Consider the following 14817-nt stretch of genomic DNA (forward strand, 5'->3'; position numbering starts at 1 on the left):
ATAAAAGAACCAGCATATAATATTATCCGGGACGGACCATTCCAGCAGTACCTATGCGGAAAACTATAATGTGCCAAATGAAACCTGAGCGCCTGGAAATTTATGGAACGATCCGGTAATTAAAGGTGGCTGTTTCGAGTTCGTGCATGGTCGGGGGCCATACCGCTGGCAGTGGCCACATGAGGCAGCATCGTCAGGCAAAAAAGTCGTGTTTATTGTCGGCCTGAGAAGATATATCCAAAGCAAGGGACGAAGATTAGAACGACCGGCGTATGCGTCTAAAGAACAGGCGGCTGGTCGCGTTCGGCTCGGCTCTTTCAGTGGCGACTGATAGCCGAGCCTCTCCTTCTTCCCTAATAGCCATAACGGACCACCGGCTTCCTTTGCCGGGTGGACCGGCGCAGCACATGTGGTGACGGAGCGGCATCTCCTGGTACCGCCTGCACAACGTTTCTCTGTCCGGAGGAATGCCCCACTGGCTCAGCCGCTGGGGATCCGGACTGGGGGCGAACCACCTGGTCGCCGGTTTCGGCAGCGGCCGGCTGCGTGGTGGGGTTCTCCTTGTCAGCTTCCATCACAGTCGTACCTTACACTGCATATATTCCGAAACAAAATGTGTCCCCAGGGGTGAAACTCCGACCGGCGTCGTCCGCAGGTCGCTCTGTGGTTACTGCTTCCTGGGAGGCAAAGACGTGTTAAGCCTCGTGCGTAGCCTGTAAAGCACTTCTGAAGGCGACAGGCACTGTAGCGGTCGGTATTGTAGCGAGCGCGGTGCGAGACCCACGCCAGGCATCTTCTTTAAGCCTTCCTTTATTGTTCAGACTGCGAGTTCTGCGAGTCCATTGCCTACAGGGTAAGGCGGGGTTCGAATATACGCAAAGCCGTTTTGGTGCATGAATAGAGCAAATTCTGAACTTGTGAATGACATGCCGTTTTCTGAAGAAAAAAAAAGAATCGGTACGAGACAGACCGAACTGGCCGAACAAAGTACAGAAAGCCTCTGCTGTGCTGCTAGATCTGGCTTGGGAGAAAGGAATAGTTTCAACCATTTTGCTGTGCGCATCCACTACGATTAACAACATTTTGTCTTTTACGGGTCCGGCAAAGTATATGCGCAGTCGTGACCACTTTTCACCAGTAGCGGGCCAGCTAACTGGCTCACTTACAAGGGACACAGCTTTGCCATTCTGAGGCAACACAATTAATGCTGACGATGAATGTCCACATCGATATCCGGCCACTAAAATTTCGATCTCGCCACTTTCTTCATAGCTGGGGGCACCCTGTTGGCCTCATGCAATAACTTCAGCAGTCTGCCATGGGCCTATTTGAGGACACCTACTCGATGACCCGCCAGCACCAAGCGCTCATCAAAGACAACTCCAACCGCCTTTTACAGCCCTGGTCCATTTCCAGGCTTCCAACGCGAGACTCTGAAGGCCAGCACACGACGACATACCTTCAGACAGGCAACAGCAAGTCGAAACCGCACAGTGCTTCCTGTGGGCGATGGAAAACTGACACTGTGCGGCTTCTTCAGCCTCCGTTTCCGTTTCCCTCGTGAGCCAAATTCCGCACTTCCTGCAGCTAATCAAAGAGGCTACGATTCTTTTAACTTGGGGTCTTTCTCCGACAGCAGTTGCTTTTGTTAGTTTTTCGACCTCACGCCACCCACGGTACGATTTGTAATCATTCCGTCCAGCATTGACGAGAAATTGCAGTTCTGCGCTAGTTTTCGTACAGCTACGAAAAGTGCCTGCACAGACCCCTGTTCCTTCCGATGATGGTGATGATGACGAAGAAGAATATACCGCGTGGGAAGCTTTGGCCAAATAGCGCCATGGCACAAGGTATGTTCGTCTACACAAGGTGAGGCCAAAGACCCATTTCCCAAGCATTCCACCCGATAAGCTGAGCACCGGGCCAGGGGTAAGTCTGTACCTGTTGTATCACCGGTGGGTACCTGGTGGCACTGCAGATCGAACTGCGCACATCCCGAATCCGAGGCGGATGCTCCTCTTGCCTTCTGACAGTGGTGAAAGAACTTGAAACTTTCTGCGATTTCACTGGTCAACGGATCGTAGTAGCTGCTTAATGTATTCACTACGTCCTCGTAGCTCAACGAACTGGGCTTTAACGTTGCTACTTTTCTGCATAGGACTCCCACTGTCTTTGTGCCAGGAGAGGCTATGAGCAAGGCCGTTTTCTGTGCGTCTTGTGTGATGGCATTTGGCTCAAAGTACTATACTTCGATGGAAAGAAACGCGAACAACCCAGCGCCAACACGCCCCGCTGTTGGAATTTATATTCATCACGCTTTTACCTGGGTGCTACGAAAGAGACGTTAGAGTCGTCCTAGAATGTATCATGGAGGAGTCTAGGGTCTTTCTGCTATCACCGAAGTAAAAACGCGGTGAAAAGAAATTGAAAGAGAGGAGCGTGTTGGCGCCGGGTTGTTCGCGTTTCTTTCCATCGAAGTAGTACACTTCCACTTTCACAAGGTGAGCTTGCCACTTATCTTTTTCGTCGACACAGTCCCGTAACCTGAAGCTCATGGCTGGCGCCGGGCTCATAGTGCTGCTGTCGGCGTGCGCACGATGTTCTAGCTTGCTTCAGGTCTGTCCTCATTCACACTGTTGTGAGTTCGTGGCCCGATGCCACACCGCTGCCAGTGACCACAAGAGACAGCGCCGCCAGACAAAAAAAAAAAAGCCACGTCTTTTGTTGGCTTGAGAATATATAGCCAAAGAGAGGGAACAAGGGAGAAGTCGATAAGGACAGCGCATGTGCCGGTAGACATAACAACAACGGACGGCAGGGAGACAAAACTATAGCAGGCGGCCGGCTGATATCAGCTCGGCTGTCAGTATACCAGTGGCGCATCGCTCAGACCACGGGGGAAAGTGTTTGCCTACGTCGCGGGTCGATCAGCGGCGCATCTTGCACGGGACTCTCGCCGAATCTTCTAGACTGTGGCAGCGCTGTGGTCGTTTTGAAAGTCCTTTTAGCGTTACTCAGCCGTAGAGAAATTTCCCGCTAGTTCAGGTGAAGCCAGCTTGATTCACTCAAACTAATGTCACCTGAACTAAAACCGGGTCACACATTCTCCAGGAGGGTGCACAAGTTGTACGCCGTGTCCACTTTCGGGGCTACTGGGCTTATAGTAACATGAGGTGATCGGGCAGCGGGGTCAGCTATGGCACGCCCACCGCTGGCGCATTTTCGTCTCGGGGGTATTCGAAAAGTATTGGATTTTTTTTTATTTTCAAAAAACCAGTGTCCACTAGCTCTCTTTATCGTGTAGACGTATACTGAACACACCGCGTTATAACCAACGATTCTTATAGAAAAGCACATTGAATTTCAAATGGCGAAGTGTCGAGTCCTGTTGTCTATAACAGCACACTAAAACTAAAATTCTATCGAGCCTATTCATTGAAATATCAATATATTCTCTAATTACATGAGTCAACAGGTCAGGAAGTCGATTGTCCACAAGTTTCAGCTGAAACTCGGTGGATAATTTGTACTGGAAACTAGATACCAAGAGCTACCAAAAAGACGGATGTATACGCGAGACACAAAAGTATTGCGCGCTTGCTTAACATCAGCGCTCGCAAACCGAAGTTGCGTTTTTTGCTTGCAGTAAAACCAGATGAACTGACTTGCACTATTTAAATTATGCGGCGGCGAATGTCCCAAGGAAAGACCGAAAAGACTGAGTTTAACAGTTAGTTCATGCGGCTCTTGCTTACGTGACGCTTCTGTGCAGCGAGTTTAAGCCTTACGTCATTTGCTTGCTATGAACTGCTGAGGTACACTGCCCCGGTGGCTGACAGCCCTTATAAAAATGGTCTACAGACAGTCTATAGACTTCTGATCGACTCTATTGCCTTCCTATAGATATATATTTCTGTGTATTCAGTCTATAGACTCTCTATAGACAAATGTCTACTAAAAGTGTATGGCCATAAATCCATAGATCGTCTATAGAATGACTATAGGATTTGTATTGCCTATAGACTATTCTTTAGGGTTTGTCTATAGAGAGTCTATAGACTTTATAGACAGAAGTCTATGGACAGTCTATAGACTGCCTAAATAAATTTTTGTATGGGAGTGGGCCTTTCATTGCACTTCACTGTGACGACAACGCCTTCGCTCGCCTGAGAGTGTGACGTGCCTGACGTCACGTGGAGAAAAACTTGCGCTGTGGCGCGCTCTAGTGTCGAACGCACATGCATACAGCATTGGTGAACGTGACATGCCCAGCTGACCAACGTTACACATTTTAAGTGCGCCTTAATAGCGCCCCGGGCGAAGCAGAGCAATGTTGTCGCAGGCTCGTGCTCCATTTTATTTTGGGGGCACCTGTACATTGTACAGTCTTGCATTAGCCTGCACCTTTCCAAAGGAGCCGACGCTGCCGACACCTCCGAGCCAGCGAATCTAATCGGAAGTTGGTTCTGAAGGAAGCTGGAGACTTCGTCACGCGCACTCTGGTTTTCGGTTTCTACTGGAGCATTCGAAAGGATTGTGCCAAGCAAGGAGTACTCCTGTAGCAGTGTGTCCTCCATATATGAATAACACCTCAAGCAAAGCAATTTATCAGTCGGATGAGAACCTTCTCTGGCAGCGAGGAAGTGGCTGGAAGCGGAATTATGAATACCTTGAACAGCATAGATCAATAGAAATGAAGAACTAGAAGGGTTCAAGGCCACTAAAATAATGTTTCTCTGAAGTTAACGTTACTATGTAATATTAATATTAACAAATTCACCTTCACCTGGTCAACAAGAAGAAAGGCTCGACAACTTTATAAGAATAGGCACAAACGAAAACCGGCCAAATGCAATCATGCGTGCACCTTGACATTACGCTGGAATCGATATTACATGTCAAGAAGCACATCACTTATGTCACCAAGTAAGTAAGCCACGCGCATGCTTCGTACGTTATCAGGTGCGTAAGAATTTTTGCCCAATACTTAATTCTGACACACTTGATCATCTTACACAACCATCTTATGTATACATGCTTCGAATTGGAGGGTTGCATTTCTTCATCATATCTTGAACACAGCCGTCGCACATCGCGAAGAAGTAGGCTAAAGGCACACTGAGGAGGACTACACGAAACTTTGGCCTCCATTAAAAATCGATCAGATACGACTCTTTTTGGGCACTTTTATGTTCGTCCGATAGCGAAACGTGCATTTTTTTTTCTTGCCGACAAAAGATAATTAAAGTGACCATGTTTTCATCAGTCCCCATCATGTCAGTACTGCAGGGCCCTTAGGGCAATTAAAATAAGTAAATAAAACAAATACTAAACAAATAAATAAACTCGTAACGTCAGCATCGAAAAAGACTGTGATATACGGATCGTATACCACTTTGAAGCGAATGGTGCATAGTGTAGCCTAGCATCTGGAATCCATGCAAAAAAAAAACGAAGACAAATATTTCGTCGACGCACACTAGAGTTTCGTTGCGAAATCGGCCGAGAATGGCGACCCCTGTATTTTATTTCCTCGCCTTTTTCGATAGCCTGTATAAAAGCACTCTTTCCAGTGAAAGTAACGCCTTTACCGTCAGAATCTGGTAACTCATATACAGGCAAACTGCAATTTGTCCTCAGTGTGCATACCTTTAACATCCTCAGAATGCAGAGAACGCACTCAAGGAGGTTCATGCTGATTGTAGTTACTGGCTATCAGAAAACTACTCGTACCGTATGAACACAATTTTATCAGACAATACGGTACCGTACATAGCATATGAGGTGTAATGGCCCGAAGATGCACATGAGCTGTGAAGGATGCCGTATAGTGCATGGTGAGCTACGGATTAATTTCGACGCCCCGGGGTGCTTTACCTTGCACTGACATCGCACAGAACACGGCTGTTGTTGCATCTCACCTTCATCGTAATGTGGCCGCCGTCGCCGCCGCCGGGATTCGGTCCCTCTGCTTGAATTGGTCTCAGCAGCCTAACGCCAAAGCCACTGAGCCACCAAAGAAGGTTTTTCAAATAACTAACCCGTTTCCTTCCACTACATTTTTTAGCCTCCAAAAGACAAGCACGTTATGGCAATTAATGGCTATAATTTCCACAATTATTCTGTTCATGGACAATTCACACAGCAGCCAGACGTTGGCATATGTGGAATACTCTCGCAGTAACAACAAAAAGATACAGCAACTATTCATGTTCATTATAGAACAAAGGAAACCAACTAAATTTAGTTTTTTAAATTTACAATTTGCTGATTGATCGCTGCGAGGTTGATCATTACATTAAATTTCGTTGGTACCACCGATGTCAAGTGCTCTTTCCAACCAGAGCAAAACACTCTAATGCCACGTGATGTTGTTGATTCCATTTCTCGTCAACTTTTCTATGTATCTTATTTCGGAGATAAATCTTAGCGTACAAGTTTACCACGATACCTTGTCACTCGCTCCTGCACGGTATTTGCGGGCACGCGCTCGACAGACCCGAACTAACATATCTCTAAGGGCTCATATGAGTTTTGCCACCTGCATTTAAGAGACAATATAAAAAAAAGAAAAGGGCTCTCACAGGCGGCATCACATAGCGACAAGTTCACTCAAGGCCGCGCGCTCGGAACCGCCCATGGCGTGCCCAACCCGGGAGAGCCGCGAAAACGTCCAAAACACGTCCCCTGGCGTGACTGCGCACATGCACGTGGCACGGACCGCGACGCGTCGTCAGGAGCAGCAGTCGTCGCCGTGCTCCTGAACGTGCATGCGGACCAGCCTCCGATGGCGCGTCTCAACTTCGCTCTTCCTCGGAAGTTTCCCAGGCCGCGGCTGCTCGCTCGCGCCGACATCTGAGCCATACGCCAAGCCGCAAGCCCGCGCGGTGATCGCGTCACGCTGGGAAACCAGTTCGCCGGGCTTTCTCAGAAGCGTAAACACATCTGACGAGCGGAAGCCACGCCGCCGCTGTCGCCGCGGCGGTGACGAAAGAGTGAGCGCCGGCGACGACACCGGCCTCACCGCTGGTAGGCAACGGGGACGACAGCCATGCCGGAAAAGGAGCGCGCCATCGCGTTAGGCTTGGCGTGCGCACGTGCGCCGCAGCGCCCTCTGGCGTCCTCGAGCACGCGCTGCGCCACGTGCTGACTTCTTGCCGGTTTCGCCCTAATGAACAAATTCATGTCGTGACTCGACAACATTATAGCCGACGGTGCGATGTATACGGAGTGATCGTAACGAAAAACAAAACCCGAAGGACGTCTTAACGGCCGTAGTTAAAACTCGCATGAATAATATCGCTTACCACCCCCGAGCGCTGGCCCAGTTGACAAAGGTAGTTTAATAACGGCTGACTACCAGAGTAAGGGGGGAGGGGGTGGTTCTCAAGTCAGGTGTCGGTTGTGGTTGTCACTTGTCAGGATACCTTATTTAAGCATCGAAGTACTACCTGACGGCCCTTCTTTTTACTGCAGTGTAAAACCCGTACCAGCACGGTTTAGGAGAGAAGTGGCTTGGCCGGATCGTTCGCTACTAGTTGTTTTTTACTGAGTGTCTCGCTTCCGTCATGGACCGTATTCAAGCTGTTACAAGGACAATTCCTTGCATTCTGACGGGTGCAGCGTAAAAGCATTGATTCCAAACGTGCTATCACGGCAAGCGTAACTAGCATACGCTACATGGTTATCGGCATCAGTCTTCGAGGAAGAAGGGTGAGAAGGAGCGAGCCGACGTGTGTTCACCTCTTGAGGCAAGGGGTGACGCCAGTGATCGATAGCTGAAAACTGTGTCGTTTTATGGCGCCGACCCCATATCGAAGGAATGGAGGCGAGAGGGCACTTCACTTGACAGCCGCTTCGTACTAACGAATGCAAAACAGGACAGCTTCACCCTTACGACTGCATTTCATTCTGTCAGAATCTTTATGGCAGGCTAGTTGGCGCATACCTGACTAAGAAAGAAGTGGATGGGACACAGCGTTTCATAACAGCTCAGTTGTTAGTCGGTGCTGTGTCCGGTCTACTTGTTTCTCTATAGTCCACTGTTTGCTTGCTTTATTCCCGTGTCCATATAATTCTTTTGACAGCCATGGCGTTAACTCATGATATTCATGTGTATCGTCTCCTGCGTCACCAGTACCAGACGGTCCCCTTTCGCTTTTGTGCAGAATACCTTATCCGAAAAATTTCCACCTACCGTGGGAACCTTGACAGAGGAGTAATCAGAAGAAGGTTTCTCCGGTATACAATCTTTAGCGCTCAGACCCCGCAGAAAGCCGCTTGCCGACACTGCGAAAAATCCGCAATTGCGCAGACGCGACGCCAGAAAAACGCCGATAAATGCCTGCATATGCACTACATAGGCTGGCGATAGCGGCTAGGCTATCCCCTCGCGCTAAATACGCAGCCCACTTGGCATCTTCGTTCGTGCAAACTGTCTCCGATGTCTTAGCTAGCTACGCCGTTTATGCGACCTAGACGCTAAATAAAAGGGCGTTGTCACAGCTGCGAGGAGATTCTCCGGGGAGCAAGTATAGTGCTGGGAGCACGTCCCGGGCGCAAAGCATGTCGTTCCCTGTCGAGGCGAAGTTGCTTCCCGCCTCATTCCTGGAGACAGTCGCGTTCAGCTGCAACGAAGGATACGCTTCCCTCTGCCCTGCTCATTTTCGCGTGACTTCCTGACGCTGGGTTTTACGATAAACGTACCACCGCACAACAACAACAACGAAGAAAGTTCCATGTGCTCGAAGCCATCGGCGCGACAAAGAGGTCAGGCTCAAGACGTTGGACAGCGCCGGGGGTGAAAACAAACCCTAGACAGGCCCCTGCGGTTCGTCCGCATAGTGTACACTCGCAGACAGCGAACCGTCGCCGTGTGTCGTGCTATCGACAGCAAACTGATGCTGCCTTGGCTGAGAAAAATGGCCCGTGTCATGACCGCGCAATCTCTGTGGGTACATCCTAAGCACGCCACGTGGTCGAGGCTGTTTACACGAGCCAGTCTGCGCCCCGGCGTGTGCCGATGCGCGCCGTCCATTTTCGGCTGAAAACAAGGGACGGGGCGCTGTTCGCGCGCTGCGCGGGACCCAGAGCACCAGCCGCGCCAGATGTGCTTGGTGGACTTTCACGCTGCTGCTGCTTGGTTCATGGGAGTTTAACGTCCCGAAGCGACTCAGGCTATGAGGGACGCCGCGTAGTGAAGGGTTCCGGAAATTTCGACCACCTGGCTTTCTTTAATGTGCACTGACATCGAACGCTACACGGGTCTCTAGAATTTCGCCTCCATCGAAATTCGACCGCCGTTGCCGGGATCGAACCCGCGTCCCTCGGGTCAGCATCCGAGCGCCATAACTACTGAGCCACCGCGGCGGCGACGCTGCTGCTACAGTAGACGTACGTCTGTATACATGTCTATGCAATCAGCTCCTTTTGAAAGTTCCCTGTCATTTTAGGTTTATCGTGGGTACATTTTATTGAGATGGTATCTTGATGGAATATTTGGGGAAATGTTTTTATATACTGCACAATTTCTTGTGCATTACTGATATATATATATATATATATATATATATATATATATATATATATATATATATATATATATATATATATATATATATATATATATATATATATATAATGTTTTTATATACTGCACAATTTCTTGTGCATTACTGATATATATATATATATATATATATATATATATATATATATATATATATATATATATATATATATATATATATATATATATATATATATATAGGCACGTTTCTTTTGGCTCGTCAGTCAAACAGGTGCCCCGTAGCAAGGTAGGCCAAGCGGGAAGTTGGACGTAATGACAGCTGGACTCACAAGTGAATGTATGGTCGGTCGCACTGATGCGACAAACGCCTTTACCCTCCCCCTCATTCATCAGTCACCGTGCCGGGGGCTCGCCTTCTTCGGCACATCCAAATGAATGCAGTCATCACCCCCTCCCTGCTTTTTCTCTATAGATATCGATCGGACCCTTGCTGTCCCAACTGCCCCTCTGAATATGTGCCCGGCTGCTCAGCAGTTGGGTTCCTATTCCCCCCCCCCCCCCCCCTTTTCTCTATCCATCACCACCTGGCTCCTCGACTGGCTTGGCGCTGAAGGGGAAGAAAAACAGCGACGACTGGTCTCCTAGGCGATCGACATGCCCGGCCTGTAATTTGTGGCCGATTAAAGGCCTACTACTACTACTACGTACTACTACTACTACTAGGTACGATATGGGAACGTCGGGTAGCCGTTCACTTTGGGTGTTGCTGCCATTGCTGCTTTATTCCTGTGATTAATAGCTATATGTTGACTATAGATCGTCTTAAGAGGTCAACTTTCCTATGGTAGTCGGGTCACTGCGGCCTCGTCATTAATGACCCCGTCGATGCAGCTGCTCTAATCGCATCTAAGAGATCGCGGACTGCATTCCACGAGCGCGTGCTCCAAGGGAGCTTTGTTAGTTTGAATGAAATGTTTCGTTTGCTCACTAAACAACTACCTGAAACCCCTGCCACACGGCAGATTCAGTGTCATTTCCATCTAATGTCATTAACTCAGCTTAATGCCATTTTTTTCTGCGCGCTGTCACACGGCAAAAAATAACGTCATTTGCAAGTTATGGCAATGACGATTGGCAGCAACAACAACACAAAATATTACTTTATATATATATCTATACTTAATCTATATTTTGTTCAAAAGAAAAACAGTTTTCAAGCACTTCTCTTTTTATTTTCGACAGGGCGAGACCAATGGCCAATGGATTGACCAAAGTAAACATTTAAAGCTATAAGACAAGCCATATCCAGTGTAGCGTACCTTTGTTTTTCTGTCATGGCGTTGGGTCAGCTACGTGATCAGCGGCAGCGGCGTCTGACAGCTGCTATCTTGTGCCTACGGGCACCGCGCATCAGCGCAGATAGACAGTTAAGTATAGAAATTAAAACACAGGCCGCTGTGTCAAGAACGCTTGAAGACCTGCTGCCCAGCGAACGCCTTCACCATAGCCGCACTGACAGCTGCCACTTCTCCGGCGATTCAGCGAGAGCGATGGGCATTTCAGCGCAACGAGAGGTGGTTCGAGGACATTCTGTCGAACTTGGGCGTGTTTTACTTCAAACAGGTCTTACGGGTCACTCCTGCGACGTTTCGGCACCTAGTCGACGCGTTTAAATCGGAGTTAGAACACAAACATGCGTCAGGCCATCCCAGTCGAGAAGTGCATATATAGCCATTGGCCTGTATCGGCTACGTTCAAGCGCAGAAGACGCTACTATAGCACATTATTTTGGCCTTGGGATATCAACAGTCGACATTGTGTACCGGGAGTTCTTCGCAGCTGTGATCAAGGTGTTGGAAGCCCGCTGGCTGCGTATGGTGCGGCGCGAGGGAATGGCCGCGCACATTCGGGAATTCCATGCGTTCAGCGGTTTCCCGCACGCCATCGGTGCCATGGATGGCTGCCACATTCCAGCATCTGATTACTATGTGCAACTTATTACTACGTGGTAAGGTATTTATTTTTGCTTTGCCGCCCGTTCAGCACGATTTCGCTTCACTGACCAAGAGTTGGTTTGAATTAAAACTAGCCAGACACATTATTCTTTTCGAACAAACTAAAGACATCCTTTAGTTAGGTTGCTGGTTATTGCATTTATACAGATAAGTTAACTCATGTTCATGCAATGTGAAACCGGTTGAACTTCTTGATGCAATTTTTACCTGATCATGGCGCGATATTCTTGCTGTATGAGAATGACTGTGCAGTGCTTATGAAGGTTTATTTTACATTTCCATGCAGGCACAGCGTTGTACAGTGGTGGACCACAGGTACTGCTTTCGGTACCTGAACGTGGGAAGTCCGGGCAGGTGCCATGACGCCTACATGTATGGACGCTCCAAGTTCTGCGGCTTGGTGGAGAGTGCTTCCTTTCAATCGCCTGTGTCGACGATTGAGGGCACAGTAGTGCCACCGATAATACTGTGCGGCCAGGCCTTCCCGTCAACCAGTAATCTCCTCAAGCCGCACGCAAATGCTCGGACTGGCACACGAGAAGCACTCTTCAACTATCAGATATCAAAAACAAGAATAGTGGTGAATGGTTTTGGCAGACTCAAAGCTCGCTTCCGATACACGGCAAAGAGGATGGAGTGCAAACTTCGCACTGCAAAACAAGCCATCAGGGCAGCCTGCACAATGCACAACCTTTGCGAGGCCTCTAAAGACCCCATCGAAGGCCAATGGGAACAAGAACTGTACGAGTTTAATGCTCTGTACCAACAGCCAAGTCACGCCACTGACGTTGTGACTGAAGGTCCAGAAGTGAGGGCTGCACTGTCCAGCTACTTTTGGAACCAAAGCCACCAGGCGCAGTGATGAACGAGTCAATAATACAGCGTTGGGCCTTGTTTCTTGGCAGCTACAGCTATACAGTGCAGTACCGCAGGGGTAGTAACCATTCCAATGCCGACGCTCTCAGTCGTTTGCCATTGCCGGTTATGGGGCCACGGGACGTGTCTTTGATAACGGACCACAATTTGTGGTTAAGGTTTTTCATGAGCTTCTGGCACGGAACAACGTGCAAGAGCCCCTTATTACCCACAATTGAATGGATTAGCTGAGCGAGCTGCGCGTACCCTCAAGGAAGGGCTGAAGAAAAACCCAGAAACATCTCAAGGTGTGCATAGCTCAGTTTTTATGCCGATATCGCCGAGCGCCCTTCAAAGATGACAAGTCCCCGGCAGAAAACTTTTTGGGGTACCAAATAAGGACAAAGCTGGACTGCATCACGCCCGATGTGAGGTCAGCAGGAATCCAACCAGGAGTTGGTGGGTCTACATTTGAGGCAGGTGACCCAGTCAGGATGCAAGATTTTCGAACAAGTACCAGGTGGATACCAGGTGTATTGCGAGATCAGCTAGGGTCCAGGATGGTCACTGTTGATTCAGGGCAAGGAGTTCAGCTGCGACACTTGGACCAGGTAAAACGTCGGGACTGAATCAGAGTTTCGCTCAACCCCTGCAGAGAGTACTCGTATCATGTCGCGAGATAGTCCGGAAGTGGCCGGGACGGATAGCCTGTCACCGCTGCGAAGATAGACCAAACAGCAACAGCCACCTGATGATAATGATAGGGAATTTTTATAGTGCGAGGGCATTTGCAGCCAAAGAGCGCCATGGAACAAACTACTGTACGCCTGGATTTGTAAGAGGGAAAGAGGTGATATATCTACAACTTCATCGTGCCTTCATCAGCAATGTCATCGTGCCACGTCAGTGTCTGGGTATAAAAACCCAGCCCCCAATAAAGCGTTCGTTCTTGTTGCGTCATGCCAGACGGATGTCAGTGTGTCTCAGCCGTAGCGCGACATAGCAACCACAAAACGAAACAAACAAGCAGAAGCAGAGTGAGTTGGTGGTGATCCATTACAACAAACAGCACGAAAAAAACAAACACGAAAAGAAGGGCACACAATGAGCACTCGCCGTGTGACCTTTTCGTGTTTGTGTTTTTGTGCTGTTTGTTGTAATGAAAAAAAAACAAGCCCCTTCAAACATATTTTTTGCAAAGCTCAGAAAGCACATCAATCAGCCTGTTTTCCCTTTCACCGGCTTTTTCATGCATAGCTAATAGGCGATCGGGAAAGCTAATTTATTTTTCTTTAGACTTTTCAAAACCCACCCTGAGCTGTTTTGGCAGAGCTGTTTTGGTTCGCAGTGAGGCGATCTGTCTCAGTATCCCGGCTGGATTTTCTTCCAGCCGTCTGCCTGTTGCGTGAAGCAGAATTTAGACAGGCAGGCGCTATAATGATGGGCCCGATTCGGGAACATCACTACGTGGTGTTCTCGAATCGGGCAGATGAGAGGTATTCCTACATCGTGGTGTTCCCGCATCGGGCGGATGAGAGGTGTCCCCACGTCTAGATGGCGGTGATGATGGCTCGTTGCCCGTGTCTGCAGCTGCAGCAGTTTCCTCACTTCCATGAGGGCCTCCGTGTACCATGGCATGTACCAGCTGTAACAAACATGTTGTACAATTATGGAAATGTGGCGATCTCCTGCTGGTGCACAAACGATGTGCTTAGTAGCTTGTTACATGCGACATTTATGTTCTGACGTGTAAATCAGCAAACTGTTAAAGGATGTACTATACCATAGCTCATCATATTGTTCACATCACTAACGGACACAGCAGAAATAACACTGCAGCATATATTAGTGTTGGAACAGACTTATTTTGGAGCGCTGATGCAGAAGCACTGCCAGACAAGACAATGGAACGGCACTGCATTTTTGCCTTAATTCTTCTAGTGACATATCAACAGTTCCTTAAACAAGCTGACTGCAGCAAGCAATGAGATGTGAAAATATTTTGTCAGTGCGGTGTAAGCTGTACAAAAGCGTACAATAAAGTGTGAATCCTGGTTCACCGTCCTCGTGCTCTGCTTGACGGAATGCATTTGTACTGACACTGTCGTGAAAAGTAGGGAACTCACTCCTTCCACGGTGGCAGTGTCCTCACAACGTACTTCAACTGCCAGGTTTTTGTCGTTCGCTGGCAGGGACCCCAAGAATTTGTGCAAGTCCGAGAAGAACTTCCACTGGATCCCCCCTCACCCCTTGCCCTGTACTTTTTTTCTTGCACAGATCCCTGTACTGTAAGAAAAAGATATAAAAGAAGTAATCTGCACTCAAAGTGAAAATGCAAGTTTCGAGTACAACTGGCAAGTGCTGCTCGGCACTCGACCCGTACCTGTTTCGATCCTTTGAAGGTTGTCGTACAACACT

The 14817-nt window shown here is 48.5% G+C and overlaps 1 protein-coding gene across 1 annotated transcript; it reads left to right on the plus strand.

The window, feature by feature from the left end:
- The first annotated feature begins 1840 nt into the window (after positions 1 to 1840).
- Positions 1841 to 12406, plus strand: LOC144116734 (uncharacterized). Its single transcript, XM_077651216.1, has 3 exons — positions 1841 to 1850; positions 11339 to 11517; positions 11831 to 12406. Exons 1-3 carry the CDS (start codon positions 1841 to 1843, stop codon positions 12404 to 12406), a joined length of 765 nt encoding a protein of 254 aa, XP_077507342.1.
- The last annotated feature ends 2411 nt before the right edge of the window (positions 12407 to 14817 follow it).

The sequence above is a fragment of the Amblyomma americanum genome, chromosome 1 (genome assembly GCF_052857255.1).
Source record: "Amblyomma americanum isolate KBUSLIRL-KWMA chromosome 1, ASM5285725v1, whole genome shotgun sequence".
NCBI lineage: Eukaryota > Metazoa > Arthropoda > Arachnida > Ixodida > Ixodidae > Amblyomma > Amblyomma americanum.

Coding starts and splice junctions, on each gene's coding strand:
- LOC144116734 (XM_077651216.1), top strand. Junction 11,518..11,830: donor TTCCAGCATCTGATTACTAT/GTGCAACTTATT, acceptor ATTTCCATGCAG/GCACAGCGTTGTACAGTGGT.